The 20,964-nt window shown below is 44.0% G+C and overlaps 2 protein-coding genes across 2 annotated transcripts; one reads left to right on the top strand and one right to left on the bottom strand.

Annotated features, from left to right (window-relative positions):
• Nucleotides 1-2,759: 2,759 nt before the first annotated feature.
• On the bottom strand, nucleotides 2,760-17,179 carry C15H9orf43 (chromosome 15 C9orf43 homolog). Its single transcript, XM_008160907.3, has 14 exons — nucleotides 17,008-17,179; nucleotides 14,621-14,820; nucleotides 14,383-14,518; nucleotides 11,533-11,611; nucleotides 9,836-9,936; nucleotides 8,242-8,305; nucleotides 7,372-7,535; nucleotides 6,568-6,715; nucleotides 6,128-6,218; nucleotides 5,790-5,851; nucleotides 5,488-5,548; nucleotides 4,203-4,279; nucleotides 3,459-3,525; nucleotides 2,760-3,251 (listed from the first exon to the last, which is right to left on the bottom strand). Exons 1-14 carry the CDS (start codon nucleotides 17,013-17,015, stop codon nucleotides 3,028-3,030), a joined length of 1,482 nt encoding a protein of 493 aa, XP_008159129.3. The 5' UTR covers nucleotides 17,016-17,179; the 3' UTR covers nucleotides 2,760-3,027.
• Nucleotides 17,180-17,619: 440 nt separating this feature from the next.
• POLE3 (DNA polymerase epsilon 3, accessory subunit) lies at nucleotides 17,620-20,320 on the top strand. The gene is made up of 5 exons (XM_008160906.3): nucleotides 17,620-17,815; nucleotides 17,917-18,002; nucleotides 18,380-18,498; nucleotides 18,787-18,964; nucleotides 20,013-20,320. The coding sequence occupies exons 1-4, from the start codon at nucleotides 17,750-17,752 to the stop codon at nucleotides 18,957-18,959; spliced, it is 444 nt and encodes a 147-aa protein (XP_008159128.2). The 5' UTR covers nucleotides 17,620-17,749; the 3' UTR covers nucleotides 18,960-18,964; nucleotides 20,013-20,320.
• Nucleotides 20,321-20,964: the final 644 nt, after the last annotated feature.

Genomic DNA, 20,964 nt, shown 5'->3' with positions numbered 1-20,964 from the left:
CACCAAAGTATACAATTTTATGAACAGTCACACACACACAGTCACAGTCATAGTCACAGTCATACATATTGCCACTGTCACCAGAGGCACAATCCTTCCCACATTCCTACACTTCCTATAAGTCAGCAAAAGCTGAGGGACAGGAGGGTTGGCCCCAGAAGCTACTGCTATAGACCCTGGGCTCCAGTCCCTCTACTTAGGGCGGTGGTTCCCAACATGGGGCCCATGCCCCCCGTGGCAGGCAATATGATTTTTAAGGGGGGCAATTTAAGAATGAGTTATTAACAGTGAATTTTTTACATTTCTTATGGTTCTAGGGGCCTCATATACAGTATATAAATATAAATATACTGTATATTGTGACATATTTATGCATTTCAGTTCTCTATTATGTTTTGAAACTTTATTTGCTAATTTTTCATATCACTTCATATTATTATTTTTTAACAACTTCTTAGTGATTTCTTCCTCAGTACTTTAACTGTCCTTTTGTTCTTTTATTTTTCCCTTTCATGGATGCCATGTTCTTTGGAAGCTTGTTTAGACCAAGTGAATGGCCTTTTAGGCTTCCTCTATGTGAATAGTTCACTTTCTGAATAATAAGAATTATATGTCACGGGGGTTGGGAGGGCATCAGGATTTTAGAGATGCTTGGGGGTGGGGGGGAAGAGTATGGCCAAAAGAGGTCGGGAACCACTGACTAGGGTTAAGCCTGACACTCACTCTGGACTTCACAAGGAGTCAGTCTGACACTCTCTCTCTCTCTCAACCTCACAAGGCTTGAGGAGCAACAGCCTCACCATGCATTGGACTCTTAAATGTCCCTGAGTTGTAAGCAGCACCAACCACCTTCTCCCCCATCAAACTGGGCCCTAGAGAAGAAGATAACATCCCAGCTGCCTCCTGCCCTAGGGGTGAGGGCCAGGGGAAGGGGGATGTTGCCTCTGCACTGAAGTTAAGGTGTTCCCCAGGTCCTCAAACCCATAAGTATGGCCAATAACTCCCTCCTTGGCCCCTCCAGTGACAGGCTACACCTGCCCCCTGCTGCTGTCACCTCCTGTGATGTGAAAAGGCCACTGAGTACACTTGGAGCCAGGGGCCAGGATGGAGACTCTGCAGATCTGTCTCCCTCTGTCTGGCTGAGAGCAGGAGTCATACGTGTGAGTGAGAGAGCATGTGCTGTTTGTGTGAGGCTGCGATTATGTAATACCATCACTGTACAATGATGCCTTTGAGGAGATAGGACTGTGTGCATATGGATGTGCCTCCCTCTAGGGTGGCACTTCTCTGTTGTGATCCATCATGAGCCTATGTGAGGGTAGCCATGTGCGTGAAGGTGCAAGGCTGTGGGCCCCCAAGGCTTTGTACAAAGATGTGATTTTGTGACCAGTGAGGGGATCGGGCATGACTAGTATGCATGAATCAGCATGGGGAGAGTGTTTAACAGCCTAAGTGGTCATTGAAAGCATGAATGTGCATGACAGGTCGCAGTAGCTGTCATGGTGCTGTGAGCTTCCTTGAACAGGGGTATGTGAATGATCGTCACCCTCTGACCTCAGGGATATTTCGTGTTTGCAGTTGACCGTCTGATTATGTGTGTGATGATCTGAGTCTGTGGGTCTATGGTTATGCTGTCTGCTTACTTAGGGGTGAATGCATGTACTGGGTCCACATTTCCATATTTGACTGCTCGTGCCCGTGTATTTGCAGAGACCAGCTTGAGGCTGCACAGGTTTGCATGCCCACATGGATGTGTTTGTGATTACATAGGAATGTCCTGCAAACAGCTCAGGGAATTTGAATGTTTATTGGAACCAATTTAGACAAGGGTCAGAGCAGGTCCAGTTTCCAAAGCCATTTTATAAGCAGGCTTCCCCCATGCATCCTACCCACTCACCCTGATCCTTTTCCCTTCCTGGAAGGTGGAGCACAATTGGGAATTTCAGAAAAGATGTTCTACTGGGAGCCAAAGCCAGAGGATTCTTCTTACCCAATGGAGGCAGAAAAGGAAGATTCTAGAGTAGGGAGGGCATTTATATTTTTAATAGAGAAGGACATGGAAAGAAATTAGATTATTCGCCTGTAGAAATGGCCTTAGCATAGCCTTCAGCAAATCGGTGTCTTAAAACCCCTCTCCTTTTAAGAACCCCTGTTGGAGAATTGTCCAAGATTTCTGCAATGAGACCCAGACAGGAAAAAAAAATGGAGGCATTGAAACAAGGTGCCTTGATCCTTAGGGTGCTGTTCTCAGAATGTCCACAGGAGTGCGCTATTGCAACACCTGTCTTCAAAGGCAAGAGTCGATTGGTTTTCGTTTCAGACTCCTAGAAATGTTTCCATATTAAAAAGTTTAAAGACAAAACTATGAAAAACCTCTTTGCAAAAATCAAGTTCAAGCAATCCTGAGATTCTGAAATTCTGAGTTTTTATGAGTATCAGAGAAACAAACGTTCCTGCAGATTCAGTAACTTAGAAACTGGAGCTTTCAGACTCTCTGGTTAATGAGTTCTGTACACATACATAGGAATATTACACATAACACAGCAAATATCATTGGATAATTTTGTGGATGCCATCCTCAAAAGAAACCATTTCCAGAGACTGACAGGAAAAACTAGGAGCAGAGCAGGGGTTCCCTCAGGTCAAACTCTTCCTACAACTGGAAATCTTTCAGAACTTCAGAGAGGAGATAAAGTGACCCAGAAAAAGTACCAAGAAATATTTCTCCCCGTCCCAGAAACAGAGAATGAGTCTTTTGATTAAGCAGCAGCTATGTTTAATTATGCAATTATTCTGGTCCTAATGGAAGGGAAACAATCCAAGTTTAAAAAGAGTGAAGCTCTTTCTTCCTCACTTATTTTAGAGGCAAGTAAAGGTAAATGAAGAACACAGAATCCCTAAGCTCAGGCCCCAGTAAAGGCCCCAAGGAGAAGTCCCCACTCCTTTCAGCCCTATGTCCACGGTCACAGTCCTCGGATTTCTAAGCATCCTGCTGTAGAATAAGGCTGCCCCAGTGACGCCTTCTACCTATGTCTCCGAAGACACTTTACTCTGCAACCCAGAGAGTCGGTTCTCCTCAGCCTCATAATCAGCCGACTGAAAAATCCTAAGTATTCTGACCTCAGGGTTCCAACTTGTTCTAGATACACTGGACGAAAGGTCCTTGGGGGTCTCCTCTTGGGCTACTGGCACTTCCTCCATCTGAGCACCAAAGTCCTTGTTAGTGGATTCTGTCTTGGATAATTCAGGATCTAAAAGAAGACCCAGCCGTTAATTGTATCTGTAGCCTTCTCCCAATTAGCTGTGACAAATGGAGGACAGAAAAGGAAGGACTTGGGTGTCTTCGGGACCCTTCTGAAGGATGAGGACTGTCATCCAGGGATGTGAACCATCCTGGTCAGGTTCATCTCTCCGTGTCCTCAGACACTTCCTAAGGTTCCTCCGCGCTAGTAACTCACTCTGTTTACTGGAGAAGGAATCCAGGTCGTTCTCAGCATAGCCCACCTGTGGTCTCTCTGTGGAATCCTGAAATTCATTGGCGTAAGTATGAGAAAACTTGGAACTTTAGAAAACAAATGATTTTTTTCTAAATGATGCTTTTCTTAGAAAAATTAACATCTAAGACGGGACAAAATCCTACCTCCTGAGACTAGAGAAGCTTGCATCACATGTTCTTTGCCCTCCAGGCTAACCAGATGAAGCCAGAATCTACTTTTACCCATTCCCAGTTGTCAGCTAAGAGTAGATTACCTCCAAAGGTGGCTGCCAACAACTCCTCCCATTCCTGTATGCACATACTGTTCCTTCCATCAAGAGAGGGAGTCTATTTCCTCTCCTCTTGAATCTGGGCTAGACTTGTGATTTTTTTGACCAATAAAATGTGCAGTATGACACTGATCCAGTTCCAGGTCCATCCCTTAAGCAAGTGCTCGCATGAGATTATTATGCTGTCAAGAAGCCCAAACTAGCTACATGTAGAGAACTCATTATGAGAACCAAGGCAATTTGGCCAACAGTCCCAGCCCAGACTCCGGCTGAATGTGGCTCGATGTGTGACATCAAGCAAGACTACACAAAGTATCCAGTCAACCCACAGAATCATGAGAAATAACAAATGACTAAGGTTTCAGCTTTGGGGTGGTTTGTTAAACAGCAGATAATTGAAACAGGGTCCTAGCAGAAGAGGGCTCAGGCACTCTCACCTGTTTCGAGATGGGGCCATTCTCCATCTGCGGCTGCTGATTGCTGTCACTTTCCCCGCCCGATAGAGTTCTGTGACCTAGTGACCACAACGACAGCTCATTTCTCTTCTTATTTGTATTTCATATCCTATTGTTGGGCCTCTAGTTGAACCCATAGTCTACAAGTGACTCTCTATCCAGGACAAGACAGGACCTTAGAGGCAGCGAAAAGAGAGTTAGGCTTCCTGAGTTCTATCTGTGATTCTGTTCACCTGTGACTGCCCACAGCTGTTACAGAAGTAGAGATTAAGGTAAAGTGAGTGTTGAAAGACCCAGGATTCCTCCAAGAAACCTAAGGGGCAGCTATCTGCACAGCATAGCAGCAAATAGTCCCTAACTCTACCTTTTCAGTTTATGAATATGGCTCTGACCTTCTTGCTCCATACCTACTATACCCATATTGGCTTCTGAAAATGAAACACCACCACCACCCCCCAAAAAAGCTCTAGTGCCACAATTTTTTTGCATCAGCTTTATCCCCAGCTAGTCCTGAAATGCATTGATTCTTTCCAGTAAACACCTCACCTGAGCCCGCCCAGTGCCCCAGGGTTGGAGAGTGACTAACGGTTAAACAATGATTTTCGTGTTACAGTTGGTAGTGTCCAGGTTTAGGGGGATTCTTCCTCCCTCCTGTCCTCCCATTCTGCACTCAAGCTGAGAAATGTCAGAGGGACAGGGGTAAGCATATCTTTCAGCTCAGACATAAAAAAAAAAATCCAAAAAAGATGAGCTACGCATTCTATCACCAGCATGAACACTAGAGGAGAAAGATCGCCTGTCAAGAATCTGCTAACTGCCTCCCAGATGGCATTAGATAATATGTTGATCTCAACCTGAGGCTGCAGAGACTAACTTGTGGCCAAGGGCCCTGGACTCTGCTTCCTTAGAACTTCCTTGGGGCTTCAGAGGGCCCCGGATCTCTGCTTCATCAACCAGCTGACCCTCAGAGGTCTTCTCTTCAGTAATGTGGGCTTGCTCATCATCCTCAAACCACTCTGCCTTTTCTAAAGTAGGTCCTGAGAGATGGCTCTGACTCGTGCTCATGGTCCTCTCTCAAATCCCATGTGAAGCAGACACCTGGCGCAGCTTGCTTGCTTAGTAAATACCTGATGGAAGAGTGACAACCAAGCCAAAGGCAGGTTCCCAACTGACAAACACATTCAGCTTTTCCTGCCCTCAGCTTTATCCTGGGATCTGTCACTCTCAACCCACATTCTCCTTACCATAGCGTGGGTACCCACCGTACCTAAAGATTCACGCGCAGTGCTCTGGCTCCCTGGGTCATTCTTGGATTTCTTTCTAGCCTCCTGAAAGCCACATGAGGAAGAACTGAATTAGAACTTTTAGAAGTGAAGAAAACTTTTCAAAAAGCGTCTAAAAGAAGGAAGTTAATATCCACAACCAAATAGGAAGTTTGTATCTACAGAGTTCTACAACCGGACAGAGAACAGGGAGAATCCTGCCTCTAATACATCCCTGCCTGTTCCAAGCTGCACCCACTTATCGCAGTCCCAGCAACCCCTAGGTGGCCCCTCACTGCCATTCTACCGGTTTCTTAGTAGGTGTCTTCAACTTCCTCTGCTGCTGCCTCTGCTGCTGCTTCCGAAGACCTGGAGGTCAGAGAACCAGCTCAATCCTCTTCTCCCTGATAGCTTCCACCCTTCCCCTGGGCGGCTTGCTGTGCCCTGCTTTACAATGGCGACTCCGGCTCCCTAGTCAGGACCAAGCCAAGGCCTGGGTGGTGGTGGTGGTGGTGGTGGTGGCTGCTGCTTCTTGAAATTGCAGTTTCCTGAGTTCTACATGTGACCCTGTATGACTGGCCACAAACATAACTGAATTTGGACTAAGAAAAAGTATGAGAATTGTGGGCTGAGGAGGAATGGTACCTGGAGATCTGGCAGCACTAGAAAGCCTATTTTCTATGTTCAGGTTATAATATAATTTCTTCAAATGTTCAGGATATTTCAATGATGGTCTCTGGAGAGAAAAAGGAAAACGTAGGTCTTTCCCCAAATGGATCCCCCAAATTCATTTATCTGTCTAGTCATCATGCAGTTTTTGAGAACCTGGTGTGTGCAGCATTGTGCCAGGGGCTCTGGAGAGGAGAAAACGAAGTGCAGAAGAAATAGAGAACATTGCTCTTCTCACACCCCGCCCCATACATTTGCTTTCACTTATATAGAGCCCAGCCCTTCTCTGGGGCTTGGGTCCAGAGTGGAAGGATAGAAGAGAAAACAGAAAACAGAAATCAACTGTTCCAGCCTTGTAGATGGAGGAGTTTGGATTTGCATGTAGACATCTTGCTCTGAGGCTCCCTAACTCTTACTTGCAGGGTGAGGCGGTGCACAGATAAAAACATCTGACCAGAAATGGCGCTCTCAGGTCGGCTCTTTATCAGAGGTTGCTTTTTCCTCGTGGCCAATTGTGTCTTCGTCTCCAGACAAGGCGACCTTTTCCCTTCATCTAACAAAAGACTGAAGGGCACAGAGACAGCCAGGCAATCAGCAACAGCTTTTCTTGGAGGCTTTGGCTGAGATGAAACATGAAAAGGGCTCCAAATTTGAAGAAATGTCCACTGTGGGTTTGAATGGTCTGTACCAGCAGGTACTCATTCACTAACAGCTTTCAGATGTAGCTATGATCATTATAACTATATGGGTGAAGTGTTTACACTTTGTCAGGCTCATGTGCCTTATACCAGTGAATCTTCACAACACCCTAAGGACAAGTGTTATTGTCCCCATTTTGCAAATGCGGAAAATGAAGCTTAAAGAGGCTAAATAAAGTACAAAAAATTCACAAAGCCAGTAAGTTTTCCATTCTGCCTCCCATTTATCCATAGCTCATCTATAAAAAGAGAAGAGTAATTGGGTCTACCTCCACTGGGGGGTTAAATGAGAGAATATATATAATGTGTTTACTTAGCACAGGGCCTGGCAAACGGTAAGTACTTGATAAATGGTGGTGAGCATGGTCACCACTGCATACCGGTAAGTCTAAGAACGCAGTGAACAAGTAGGGTGACGGTTTTCTCCCCTCCCTACTCAGAAAGAGCACGCTGCATGAGACCCTTCACAGCTTCAGGGAAAGCAGGTGCTCGGGCTCTCCCACAGGCTTACATCATACTTACTCCTTCAGTAGATCCGGAGGTAATGTGTCAAATTGGTTCAAGAAAGGTAGGAATTCTGAATTTGGTTGCTCAAAAAAGTGTTCTGGGGTTGGGGGAGGCACAATTATCCCTGAAGTGCTCAACTCTGTTTCTCTGTCCTGCTTTCTAGAAAGAACCACATGTGACTGGAAGAGAGACAATGGAAAGAACTCCCTGGAGCACTCCTGTCAGTGCCACTCCTTCCCACCTACCTTCCAGCTTCCCAACACAACCCCTGCACATGAAACTCCTGTTAGGAGACCTAGTCCAGCAGCAACCCCCTCCCCAGTCTGCACTATGAGGGCCACCGCATTCTTCCCTCTCTGGCTCCCCAACCCTATTACTGAATTCAGATAATTTTGGGATTGTTTTGTTTGTTTTTTCCCCCAAAATGGTTATTAGCTTATTCACTGAACAAACCAAACAAATATCTATTGGCAAACTATGTGTAGGCACAGGGCTAGGGCTGGGATTCAGCACTGAACAAAATGGATCAAGGCATTATTCTCGTGGACATAGCAAACTTCTAGCTCTGTGACTTTTCAAGGCTACCTTCACCTAATAAATGGTATAATTAGAAGTGCAAGCCCAGACCCATTATAACTCCTAGGCCCCTGAATACCCATCAGTTGCTCCTAACATCTTTTCAAGGTATACTCTCCACCTTTCTACAGGGAGGAGATATGGGAAATGAGTCTCTGAATACAAAATGATTTGGTAGTTATTTCTTAAGGGTTTCGTTTACAAATTTTTATTCATTTAAAGAGAACAAGGGAAGCGGGAAGATATCTGAAAGGAAATGAACTCTACAAAGTAATATCATTAAAGCTTTAGCCAAAACTTCAAGCTTACCACTGTAGATGTCTTTCTTTTCTTCTTTCCATCCTGGCTGGGAGCAACATACTGCTCAGCTGGACTTGAAATAAGAATAACCAAAACGTATTTGTAGACATCTTAAACAAGAGCACCAAGGGTATTTGTGAATGATGACTATAAAGATTTCTATAGTCTATTCAGTATTCAAAGATGGTCAATAGGAGCCCAGAAACGGCTAAAAAAAAAAAAAATACCTCCACCCTCACATCTAAATTAGGTTCCCCACCATTCTCTCACACAATTCAGTTATTTACTTTTACAGCATTAATCCAATTAGCAATTATATGCCTAGAGTTGGTGATGTTTGTGTCTGAATGCCCACCCCATAAGACTGCAGAAGGGCAGGGACCAAATCTATCTGGTTCTCCACTAAATTCTCACTGCTTAGCATGAGGAGGTGCTCAAGTATTTTTGCTCTGTTGTCTTCCTCCTCCTTTTTACCTGAAACATGGTTATAATGACTAGATCCCTAGCCATCACATAGACCTTAAAATCCCCCATTCAGCATCTTAAAAGATGGAAGCCATGGATGAGGATGATGACCCAGAAAGCTAGAAGGAATTCTGGTTTCTGATTACCTCATGGACCTGACATACTAGCCCTGGCCCACCTACATCTGAGCTTCTTTCATATAAAAGGATATGAGCCCTTAGGTTTTTTTATTTGTTTACACCATATACTAGTATACACACACAAAGAATGCATATGTAAAGAAGCATTTACAGGATCAATTTTTAAAAAAGAAAAAGAAATTCTTAAGTTTTATCATCTCTAAAAAATCACTTAACAAGAATCTGAAAGCCTCAACAGTCACCAAAAAAACACACTTTCTTCCAAAGGTTTAAATATTAGCAAGGCTTCAGGCCTTTGCCAAGTAATCTTTGTCATGCTCTGCTTTGTACATAAATTTTATATGCTAGGCCTTGAAGTTGAGACCAAAGATTCATGTGCTTCACCAAAAACTTTTTCACTAGTTGCTGATGGCTATAAGAATAACTAATACTCAGAAAGAATCTGTTTCTCTCTTTTTTTTAATCCTCACCTGAGGATATGCTTTTCGTTTATTTTGGAGAGGAGAGGAGGAGATGGGAGTGGAAGGGAGGGGATGGAAGGAGAAGAGAGGAGAGAAAAACATTGATGTGATGCCTTTCGTATGTGCCCCAACCTGGAATCAAACCTGCAACCTGGGTAAGAACCCTGATTGGGAACTGAAACCACCATCTTTTCGTGTATGGAACAACGTTCCAACCAACTGAGTCACATTGACCAGGGCAAGCGTTTGTTTCTTAATCAAACCTCACAAATACATTGGGCCCTATCTTGAATGCTATTTACTGCCACCTAGAATTTGACGTAGAGAAATCCCAGGACACGAATCTCAAATTGCATTAAAATAGAATTTCAGTGTAGCAAGAGGCAGATGTAAGAGACTATGACCTTCTCTGCTTGGCCTCCTGCTACTTGCACGAAGGTTGCTAAAAAGATCACAGAAAGGAGGCCTGCAGAGAACAGTAGGGCTTTGTAGAATCTAAGAGTTGAAGATCCCCTAAGTTCTAGAGATGATACTCACCTCACATTCTCCCCTGGTTCTTTTGGGATCCAGACTACAACCATATTGCTAACATCTTGAGGGCAAGGAATTTGTGTCGCATTCAAATTTAGCACTGGAAGCTAAGAGAAAAATATAAAGCCTACGTATGGTTTGAAGATACCAGCTCCTGATGGTACTCAGTATAAAACCAAGGACTAAATTATCATGTTAACCAAAAGGATACAGTGGCTCACAAGGTAATAAATACAGTGCTTCAATCCCAAAAAACATCTTTATAATATTCCAAGAAACCAGGTATCAGTACAGGTCCTGGAAGAGTGCACATTTGTAAGTGAATAGTGTCCCCTGTTTCCCTGTGATATGATGGTGGCATTTAGAAACTCCCAACCCCATCCCATAGGAGGGTACCTTGGGGCTTACCTAAAGGAACACTACTCATTCTGGCCATTCCACTCCAAAGACTTAGGTCCTCTGGAGATGTTATAATACAATGTGGGAGCAGGGAAGGAACTGACAGGGACAGAGCAAGTTTTCTACTTTTAAAGCCTGTCTATTATTATAGGCATCCATATAAAAGTGAAAGTCTTAACTCTTTTCACATTTAGCTACTTAAGATCCTAGAACACTGATGATGCTCAAGGAAACCTTGTAAGTCATCTAGTCCACATTCCTAGTAGGAAAAAGAGGGTGGTTCAAAGTAAGGTTGTCCCCATGAAAATCCACTGATTGGCTCAGGGGAACAGGGGACACTCCTTTGTACTGTAAACCCTTTCCTGCCCTTTGGATTTAGAACCATATACATGTATTATCTATTCAAACAATTAGTTTGAAACTAATTTAATCTAACCCTATTGTTCTGAAGTGATCAAAGAGTTAAGTGCTTTGTTCATTCATCCATTCAAACCTATCCCCCCCCCTCTCTTAGTTCCTCACACTTTCCACCACATGACACTGAAAAGTGAAGTATCTCATAAAAAAAAGGGGGGGTGGGCATCAATAGGACTGCAAAGAATAGCAAATCTCTCTTATTGTAGATAAGTAAAGGGGATTCTCTTCCTAAACTCTAATTTAGTTCTGCCTCTACCTAGCTATGTGCTTTAGCAAATCACTTCCTATCTGGGTCTCAGTTTCCTCAACTGTAAAATATATGAGACAGACCATAGTAATATTCTTCAAACTGTAATTGCAACTAATTCATAGGTCATCTAATCAAATTTGAGTGAATTGCAGCCTACATTGTTTAAAGAAGAAATAGAATAGGACAGAAAATATCAGAGTACATCACCCTTACCAAGGGTAAGACTTGTTGCATCATATTTTTGTTGTAAAATGTATTTCTTACTATAGGTCATAGCTAAAAATGTTTTAAAGTCATCAGAGTAGATCTTAAGGCCCAATTTAGGTTTGCCATTCCAGCATCCTAATATCCTTGTATTATGAGATGACAGTGTTTACTTAGTAGCTAAACACATTCTATGTAGGATAAAGACGAAATTCTCACCTATGCCAAACTGCCACAAATCAAACCCACTTGTCTCTGGAATTTCTGGAAGCATGTAAAGCCATTAGCACAGAGCCTAGTATATAGTAAGGGCCCAAAGTTAGATAGTTATCATGACCATCATCATTATTCAGATTGCAGTCATCCAAAGGAACAATGCTAAAGAAGGAAAATATTTTATTCTCATTAGTGAAGAAAGATGCAGAGGAAGTACCTTTTTCAATTTGTGACTTCCTTTGGGAGATCTATTAGTATAGTTGATCAAACCTTTGTCAGGTAAATCCTTTCGAGGCCTGAAAATGAGAATTTATGAACATGAGTCAGAGACACAAAAGACTTCTTGGGATTACAAAATTAATACTATGAGGAAAAGCCTTCTGCTTAGGTATAGAAAGCCTTGGACTGAATACTTACTGAATGAACGTAGGATCTCGCCATCTCCTTAAGTTTTGTTTGTTTTTCCTTGGAGCCGCTCCCAAACAGACATTGAACATTGCAAACACTTTACAACTATTTGTTGGATCAAACTGAATGCATAGCCTATGCTCCTCTCTCTCCAGCTATAGGTAGTTACATCACCATTAATAAAGTTTATTAAATACCTTTGGTATATATGTCCAAAAACATGTTGAATAAATAAAATGTGGTACATACACACAAAAGAATATTTTTTAAAGGAATGAAATTTTGACATATGCTATAACACAGATGAACCTTGAAAACATTGTGCTAGACGAATAAGCCAGACACAAAAGGACAAATACTGTATGATTCCGCTTATATGAGGTACCTAGAATAGGTAAATTCATAGACAGAAAATATAATACAGATTATCAGGAGCTGATGGGAGGAGGAAATGAGTACAGAGTTTCTGTCTGAGATGATGAAAAAGTTCTAGAAATGGATAATGGTGATAGTTGTACAGTGCGGTGAATGTACTTAATACTACTGAATTGTACATTTAAAAATAGTTAAAGTCATGTATATTTTATAAAATAAAAAATACTATCCTCTTACATTTGCATATCACTTGCTAATTTCTTTTTTAACATGTTAAATGTATAAATGAGTAAATATAAAATATAAGATAAAGACCCAACTCCTGCCGAGACCAGTTTGGCTCAGTGGATAGAGCGTCAGCCTGCGGACTGGAGGGTCCCGGGTTTGATTCCGTTCAGGGGCGTGTACCTTGGTTGCAGGCACATCCCCAGTGGGTGGTGTGCAGGAGGCAGCTGATCGATGTTTCTCTCTCCACTGAGCCAAACCAGTTTCAGCCACGATGTTTCTCTCTCATCGATGTTTCTGACTCTCTGTCCCTCTTCCTCTCTGTAGAAAGTCAATAAAAAATATATTAAAAAAAAAAAAGAAAAAAGACCCAACTCCTTCGCCTGACTTATAAAGTCCTGCATAATATAGGCCCCTGCTTTTTACTCCCACTCCCCCATTGACCATCTCCCATTTCTGCTCTATGTTCCAAACACACTGAATTTTTTTTTCTGATACCTATATTTCCTCTTGCCTTCTGGATTTTACATGTGCTATTTCTGTAGTCTAGAACTCTCTTCCTGTCCTCCTAACTAAAACCCCTACTTCACTAAACTGCTCTAATTTCAGGTCTAAACCCAGGTGCTGCCTATTCAGAGGGCAGAGCCCTGGGTTAGGAATCTTTCATGTGTGCTTCCACACACCTAGGGGGCACGCTTCTTACCACATTCATCACAGTCAGTGGTTCTTTGCCTCCTCAACTAGGCTGACGGCCCTTATCTATTCAAACACTGTATCCCCGGTGCCCAGGAAAGTAGACCCCACTATGATTTATCTGTGAACTTAATGACTAAACAAATGATGCCACAGGCTTTGCCTTGACTGGGAGAAGCTGCTGTTTTCCCAGGGTTTGAGTCCTAGAGAACCTGAAAGTAGCCCTATCCTTTTCTATACTGTCTTCAGCCTAAGAAAAATCAAGAGCTGCTTAAATCAAACAGAAGACAAGAAATCACTACAAGGGCACTAGTGCTTTAATTCCAGGCAACAGGATCTTCACATTTTAAAAATCTAAGTTTTTCAGATACCTTTCCCTTAGCTTCATATATCAGCAAGCACTACTTAAGTACCCTAAACTTTGTAAGATATTCATAAGGAAAAGCCATTGCTTCTTCCTTCAGGAGCTTATAATTTCATACCTAAATATAAAAGTATGTGTGAACAGTTTTCTGATGACCCACAGAAGTTAATGAGATATTCCCTGACATGGGCTGAATTGTGTCCCCCAAAATTCATTTGTACCTCAGATTTTGACTGTATTTGGAGACAGGGTCTTTAAAAAGATAATTAAGGTAAAATGAGGTGATATAGGTGGGCCCGCATCCAATATGACTGGTGTGCTTATAGGAAGAGGATATTAGGACACAGACACACACACAGGGAAGACCATGTTAAGACATAGGGAGAAGATGGCCATCTATAGCCAAGGAGAAATGGCTCAGAAGAAAGCAGCTCTGCCAACACCTTAATCTTGACCTCGTAGCCTCTAGAGTGTTGAGAAGATAAATTTCTGTTGTTTAAGCCACTCAGTCTGTGGTACTCTATATGTGGCACCCTAGCAAACTGCCCATTTTAACCAATTCCTAGAACACAAGTAAGAATGCTTTGTTTTTTCCTAGCTGGCATTGCTCAGTGGTTAAATGTAGACTTATGAACCAGTCAGGGTTCAATTCCCGCTCAGGGCACATGCCCAAGTTGTGGGCTCGATTCTCAGTGTGGGGCATGCAGGAGACAGCCAGTCAATGATTCTCTCTCATCATTGATGTTTCTATCTCTCTCTCTCTCCCTCTCCCTTCCTCTCTCTAAAAAATAAATAAATAATATATATATATAAATATACATATATATATATATGTTAAAGCATGCTTTATTTTTGTTCCCCACTGCCTATTTACCACTTCTTTAGCTGAACTGGGGTTTTATTTTAAACCCAGCTTTCTCAAAATCTTCGATAAGGGTAAAGGAAGTCAACCCAGAACTTTGAGATAGCAAGCTCTTAAAGGTGGACTCCATGATAATTTACCTTCCTTGAAATTTGGAGTCAAACTTTGAACGCTGAGACAATGAAGAGTGAGGCTTAGTGAAGGTAAGTCCTGGTAAATGACTGGCCTGGAAGCAGGAATCTGAGAGGTTTACAATGGTGAGCACTGGGAGTTTTTCTGAGAAAGCAAACAAGATGAAAACATGTGATATGTTAAAAGGGAGCCAAACAGAAATAGTTCAAAGATCTTGTAAGGGAGGAGACGAGCTGACTAATTCACCGTTAACATCCAGAGAAGCTTTGCAGGATGAGCCCAGGATCCGAGGGTGGCCCCTCTCAATGCGGCGGATAGTAGCCCAGCATTGTGGATGCTGACAAGCAGCCAAGTTGCAGGTGGTTTCATCCCACTGGCTCTCATCTGGCAAGTCCATAGTTATAAATGGTTTAGGATAAAAGTCAACCTTGTAGCTTTCTAGCCCTCTGGAGAAACAACCACATAATTAGTGAGTATTATATACTAGCCAGATCTTAATATGGACTCAAAGCATCAAATATTTCTACTGAACTCTTATAGGTAAATGGTGGTCATAGGATAAGACTTGGGTAACAAATAAGTATGAAAATACATAGTGTGAAGTAAAGTAGCAAGAGTTTGGGAGCAGACTGACTGCAGAAGGTCTCCTAATCTATACTAATAAAAGGGTAATATGCTAATTAGACCAGGAGACCTTCCGGACATCCTTCGGACAAAGCCATGGTGGTGGGGCCGAGGCAGAGGCGGTTAGGGGCGATCAGGCCAGCAGGGAAGGGCAGTTGAGGGCAAGCAGGCCAGCAGGGCGGGGGGGAGTTGAGGGCAAGCAGGCTGGCAGGCAGAGTGGTTAGGAGCAATAAGGCAGGCAGGCAGGTGAGCAGTTAGGAGCCAGTGGTCCCGGATTGCAAGAGGGATGTCCGACTGCTGGTTTAGGCCCGATCCCTAACCAGCAGTCGGACATCCCTTGAGGGGTCCCAGATTGGAGAGGGTGTAGGCCGGGCTGAGGGACATCACCCCCCTCCCGCATGCACGAATTTCGTACACTGGGCCACTAGTTCACTAATAAAGGATTGATTAATCTGAGCTTCAATTTCCTCATCTGCAAAATGAGGACAAGCCTATTTCACAGGGTCATTACAAAAATTAGTTAATGTGTTTTAAAAGGTCTGGCAGAGAGTTCAGAATAAATATCAGCATCCTTCCCTTTTCCCCTTTATTAATCACTAGGGAAAAGATATCACCGTCTCCAAAAAGCCTTATCAAATTAAAAATATAGATACAGAAGTGCTTTAGGTGGCTCAAAACTTTGGAAGAAATGCTTCATTTTTCAATATGCTTCAATTCTCATACAGGCAGCTAAAATATGCACTGAAAATTAATGGGTTTGCTCAAACAGCAAATCAGTACACTTAAACTTGCATCAGAGGCCATTGGCTTTTCATTTACTGTCTGTATGGTCCTGGGCAAGTGATTTAACTTCTTTTAGCCTGGTTCCTCATATAAAGTAGGGGAGGGGAAATCCCTAAGTAGGACTGTAGAAGCATTAAATGAGAAAATGTACTTTTACATGTGGTAATATAATAGGTGCTCAATGAGTATTATCATCTCTCTCTAGAAATGTCTTATGCAATCACTACCACTTGATCCACAATAATTTTGTAAGGAGACACTTTCCTTTATTCAACACATTTATTTTTTTTAAATATATTTCTTTATTGATTTCAGAGAGGAAGGGAGAAGAAGAGAGAGATAGAAACATCAATGATGAGAGAGAATCATTGACCGGCTGCCTCCTGCACGCCCCCCACTGGGGATCGAGCCCGCAACCCAGGCATGTGCCCTTGGCCAGAATAGAACCCGGGACCCCTCAGTCCGCAGGCTGACGCTCTATCCACTGAGCCAAGCTGGCCAGGGCTCAACACATTTATTGACACCCAAATATGTAAGGGAACCTGTTATAAGCATGGAGAACAGTAACAAAATAAGTCCCTATTCTAAAAGACTTTTTAGACCAAAGATAGCAAAATATTGGCCAAAGATTGCACCTGGCCTGTAACTTCTTTTGTTTAGCCTGTACTTTGAGCCATTATTTTAAATGGAAATAGTCCATAATGTCCAGATTTCTGGCTCATCTTAGAGATCAAAATATCTGACAACGCGGGCCCAATTCTAACAGGACAGCCATTGACTGAAGCTGAGCATCTCCTGGCATCTTTAAACCAAGTCTGTTCTATCCGAGTGGAGTTTTCCCACCAGACCCTACAGCTTCTCATTGAAGCCGTTTCATTTGCCTTTTTAACCTCAAATTGCTGCAGCTTTTCTCATAATAAATATTTCTCTGTACTCATTATCAAAAGCAGGAAAACCAAAGACTGACATGAAACGTTTCAAGAAGCATTAGTACTGAGTGGCAGTGAGGATAATTTCTAAGTACGTAATATGATACAACTTTAAAAGCCATTGTAAAGCTATGGGGATGTTTTTGACTGGGAAAGATGCTCGACGAACAATTTTATGAACTATAAAATATATAAATAAATACACATATACACACACACAATTTCAAGAGGGTTTGTTTTTGAATGACAATGTGACGTTGCATTATCCTTACAATCGGCTTGCCGCCCTTTCATTACCTGACCATCCCGAATTGAGTCCCGACATCTGGCCATGTCCATCTCTATGGTATTGGCGCTCATGCGGGCAAAGTAATTTGCGTTCGGCAATTCTAGGTAACAAGTTATCCTTAATACTATTATTACCAAGTTGGGAGGAAGGGGGTGTAATTATTACGGGGGGCGGGGGGCCCGCGCGCGGTTGCGAGGAATCCAAGCCGACACCTCGGCCGGGAGGCTTGAACCCCTCCGGGAAGACTAAGTCCTAGCGGGGCCGGGAGGCGGCCTGTAAGCCCCTCCCACCAGGCCCCGCCTCGCCGCCTCAGTCGTTCCCCAGGCAACGCGCCACGCCTCGCCGGGCAGCAGCGCACAGCACTATGGGGAAGAAACGGAAGCCCCAGTGAGCCCAACTTAATTTGGTGAGAAAGCTCCAGACGTGGTGGTGACGTAAAGCAGACAGATGAGCTTGGGAAAGGACCCCGGGTGTCGGTGGGGGCCGAACGGGAACCAGGAGGGCCGAAACCATAGCGGCGTGGAACGGCGGGCGCTCCGGCCACTGGAGGCGGAGGCGGGGGCGGGGGCGGGGCTGGTGGAGGAGGAGGAGGAGGAGGCCCTTGCGCGCGAGGCAGTATGGGACACAACCGGCAACGTGGGGCGGGACGGAAGCCTCCTGGGGTCAGATCGGGGCGACGCGGGAAGTCCAGACGCTGAAGCTGCCTGAAGAGAGGAGGCCTGAGGCGCAGGTCCGGCCCTGGTGGCGGCAATGGCGGAGAGGCCCGAGGACCTGAACCTGCCCAATGCCGTTATTACCAGGATCATCAAGGAGGCGGTGAGCAGCTAGACTGACGGACGGGCCAGGGGCGGGCGAGCGGGCAGTGGGGGAAGCCGGACCGGAGCCGGCAGCTTGGCTCACCCCTGCCCTTCTCACAGCTCCCGGACGGTGTCAACATCTCCAAGGAGGCCCGGAGCGCCATCTCCCGCGCCGCCAGCGTCTTCGTGCTGTACGCCACCTCCTGGTAAGGCGGGCAGAGCTAGCCAGAACTTAGCCGGGGCTGGGGCATAAGGGAGGCGCTGAGAGGACCCCTCGGAGTTCGTGGCTGGGAACCCACAAACCCCAGTAACTGTGTCCCTACCTCGTGGAGGAAGGTTCACAACCCTCACCCAATTTTTGCAAATTATGAAACAGCAGAATAACTTTGCTTTAACTCGTTTTTACAGGGAAGTGGGACCGGGCAGGGTGCGGGGGGAGAAGGGCAGAGTTACCTTATCACAAAAATCCGTGCATCAGAGCTGTGGGCATTCCCATTCCACCCCTGGGTGCCCCTTTTTCCACACCCACAGTCGGCAATAGAGGGTCTGACAGCCTCTAATCCTTCCTCTTTCCATGTTTCAGTGCCAACAACTTCGCGATGAAAGGGAAACGCAAGACACTGAATGCCAGTGATGTGCTCTCGGCCATGGAGGAAATGGAGTTTCAGCGCTTCGTTACCCCGTTAAAGGAAGCTCTGGAAGGTAATGACCTTTTTATTTTCTCAGCCAAGTAGATGCTTGTCCTATGCGACCTGCTCACCTGGTCCTATATCTTTCTCAGCTTGCGTCCCTTTAAGCCCAGGAGGCAAGTGTGGGATGTGTGACTCAGAAACAGGTCAGTTAGCACGGCCTGAGGTCTGTTTTGTCATTCCCAACAGGTTATGTTTCCTCTGTGCCCCAGCTTTCCCAGCTGCACGTTCCCAGTGAAATGAGCTGCTGCAGTCTGCGTGGCTCAGCCCTGCCTCCTAACCCCCTCCTTCCTCCTCACAGCTTACCGGAGGGAGCAGAAAGGCAAAAAGGAAGCCTCGGAGCAGAAGAAGAAGGACAAAGACAGAAAAACAGATTCAGAAGAGCAAGACAAGAGTAGAGATGAGGACAACGATGAAGATGAGGAGAGGCTGGAAGAAGAAGAACAGAATGAAGAGGAGGAAGTGGACAACTGAATGGGGTGAGGAGCCTGGCACCGTGGAAGGTACCACTCTGAAATGCTCTCTCGGTTTATGTGACTCCTTTTCCTACCAGGCTGAGCAGTCTTAGGCAAAAGAGCCGAGAAGATCAAAAGTGAAATCTGGCTAGAAGCAGCAAAACCAGCGCTTCCCAGACTCAGAGCATCTGAGTAGCAGAGTCCTGTTTTGCTTCATCAGTCTGAAGGCTATGACTTTTTGGCAAGAGGGATTCTGAACTGATCATTTAATCAGCCAATATGATCTCATTTACTCGTGTATATGATTAGGCAGTTTTTGATTCCCAGTTCCCTCCCACCCCCACCAAAAAATAGTAACTTCCATGCCACCTGAGTTCCAGATCACAGGAGGCAGTCAAGGCTCAGGAAAAACTGGGGCTTAGATCATGGTCAGCCTGTTTGTATAGTATTTGGCAATACTGGCTTATTACAGTGATCACAGTGGCTTAGTTTTAGGAAACGGCTAAAAGGCTGTGGAAGAACAATGAAATCTGTGGTCTCTTCACTTGACAGTAACATTAATTTTGGTTTCTACCAACCCACTTGGCTTGGGGCCCTTCTGTATTGCCTGTAGGCATTTGACCTGTTAGGTGGCTGCACTCTGCACATAGGCTTGTTAAGTCCTCAGTAGAGCGTGGAATTAGTCAAGCAACTTTGCCAATGTCTCGCTCTTACAAAACAGATGCTTTAGTCTTCGATGCACCTCACTGTCTGCCACTGCACAACTTTAGAATCTGTTGTCACCTCCTGGAAGGTATAAAACCCCAGGCTTTCTCTTCTTGTAGTCCATCCCCCAGACTTGTGACTACGGCTTTTCGTTCTCCCGATTCATGACAAGTTCCAAACTATATTTCTTCTAGGCACAACTTTCTCCCTCTGCCAGTCCAGAAACTTGGATAACCTAATCTCATATCTTTTATTTCTCTCTTTTCTTTTGTCTTTATTTGTGTGTGTGTGTGTGTTTTCTTTTCTTCCTTTTTTTTAATCTCATGTCTTTTAAAAATGGTTTTGTAAACCTCTGTGAAATTTAAAGGAAATCTGATGGTGCTCAGGAATCTAATCCTCTCCCACCCCTGTCTCAGCCTCTCCCCCACCCCCCTTGTAACTGCTTCTGAAGTACCTCTGTTGACCTTTCTTAGGTTTGGGGAGACTTTTCTCTCTCTTTCCATTTAGTGCTCCAAGCACTTTTTTGCTTGTCTCTAAGGGAGCTGACAAGTAGTGAAGTGTAGTTTGACACTGTTAATTTGTTAAATTAAAACAGTGAAAAGTTTGTTGATAAATGAGTGAAGAACGTTGAGAAGAGTATAATGCTTTGTACAAATAAAGAACACTCTTGTTAAATGTGATGACTCCTGTTTCCTTCTGCTTGTTTGTAGTATGCTTTTGGGGAATACCTACTGATCGTGCCTTACACAGTTGTGGGGCTGTGGACTGGGCCAGACCTTTGTAAATAAGGGATGCTTCATTGCCTTGGATGACCAGCAGATGCTGCTCGTTCACAGGCCAGGGAGCTGCTCTTCAGCCACCCCAAGAGCTTCCCATGGCTGTGCTGGACACCCTTTACATCAGTGGTTCCCATCGTGGGGCACACGCCCCACAGGGGCGCAATTTGATTTTTAAGGGGGGCAATTTGAGAATGAGTTATTAACAGTGACTTTTTTGCATTTCTTATGATTCTAGGGGCCTCATATACAGTATATAAATGTATATTGTGACATTTATGCATTTCAGTTCTCTTATTTGTTTTGAAACTTTATTTGCTATTTTTTATATCACTTCATGTTACTATTTTTTTTACAATTTCTTAGCAGTACTTCAACTGTCCTTTCGTTCTTTTATTTTTCTTTCATGGATGCCATGTTCTTTGGAAGCTTGGTTAGACCAAGTGAATGACCTTTTAGGCTTCCTCCACATGAAAAGGAGTTCACTTTTTGAATAATAAGAATTATATGTCACAGGGGGAGGGCATCAGGATTTTAGAGATG

The sequence above is a fragment of the Eptesicus fuscus genome, chromosome 15 (genome assembly GCF_027574615.1).
Source record: "Eptesicus fuscus isolate TK198812 chromosome 15, DD_ASM_mEF_20220401, whole genome shotgun sequence".
NCBI classification, from domain to species: Eukaryota; Metazoa; Chordata; class Mammalia; order Chiroptera; family Vespertilionidae; genus Eptesicus; species Eptesicus fuscus.
Note: the sequence above shows the minus strand (reverse complement) of the source record. Positions and strands in the feature narration are given on the sequence as shown.

Excerpts from the sequence above, each read along its gene's own strand:
- POLE3 (XM_008160906.3), top strand. The coding sequence starts at position 17,750 with ATGGCGGAGAGGCCCGAGGACCTGAACCTGCCCAATGCCGTTATTACC. Across the intron at positions 17,816-17,916 it reads CCAGGATCATCAAGGAGGCG|CTCCCGGACGGTGTCAACAT; the intron begins GTGAGCAGCTAG and ends CCCTTCTCACAG. Across the intron at positions 18,499-18,786 it reads GTTAAAGGAAGCTCTGGAAG|CTTACCGGAGGGAGCAGAAA; the intron begins GTAATGACCTTT and ends TCCTCCTCACAG.
- C15H9orf43 (XM_008160907.3), bottom strand. Across the intron at positions 6,716-7,371 it reads CCTCCGGATCTACTGAAGGA|TCTTTTGTTAGATGAAGGGA; the intron begins GTAAGTATGATG and ends TGTGCCCTTCAG. Across the intron at positions 5,852-6,127 it reads TAGTGCTGCCAGATCTCCAG|GTCTTCGGAAGCAGCAGCAG; the intron begins GTACCATTCCTC and ends TCTGACCTCCAG.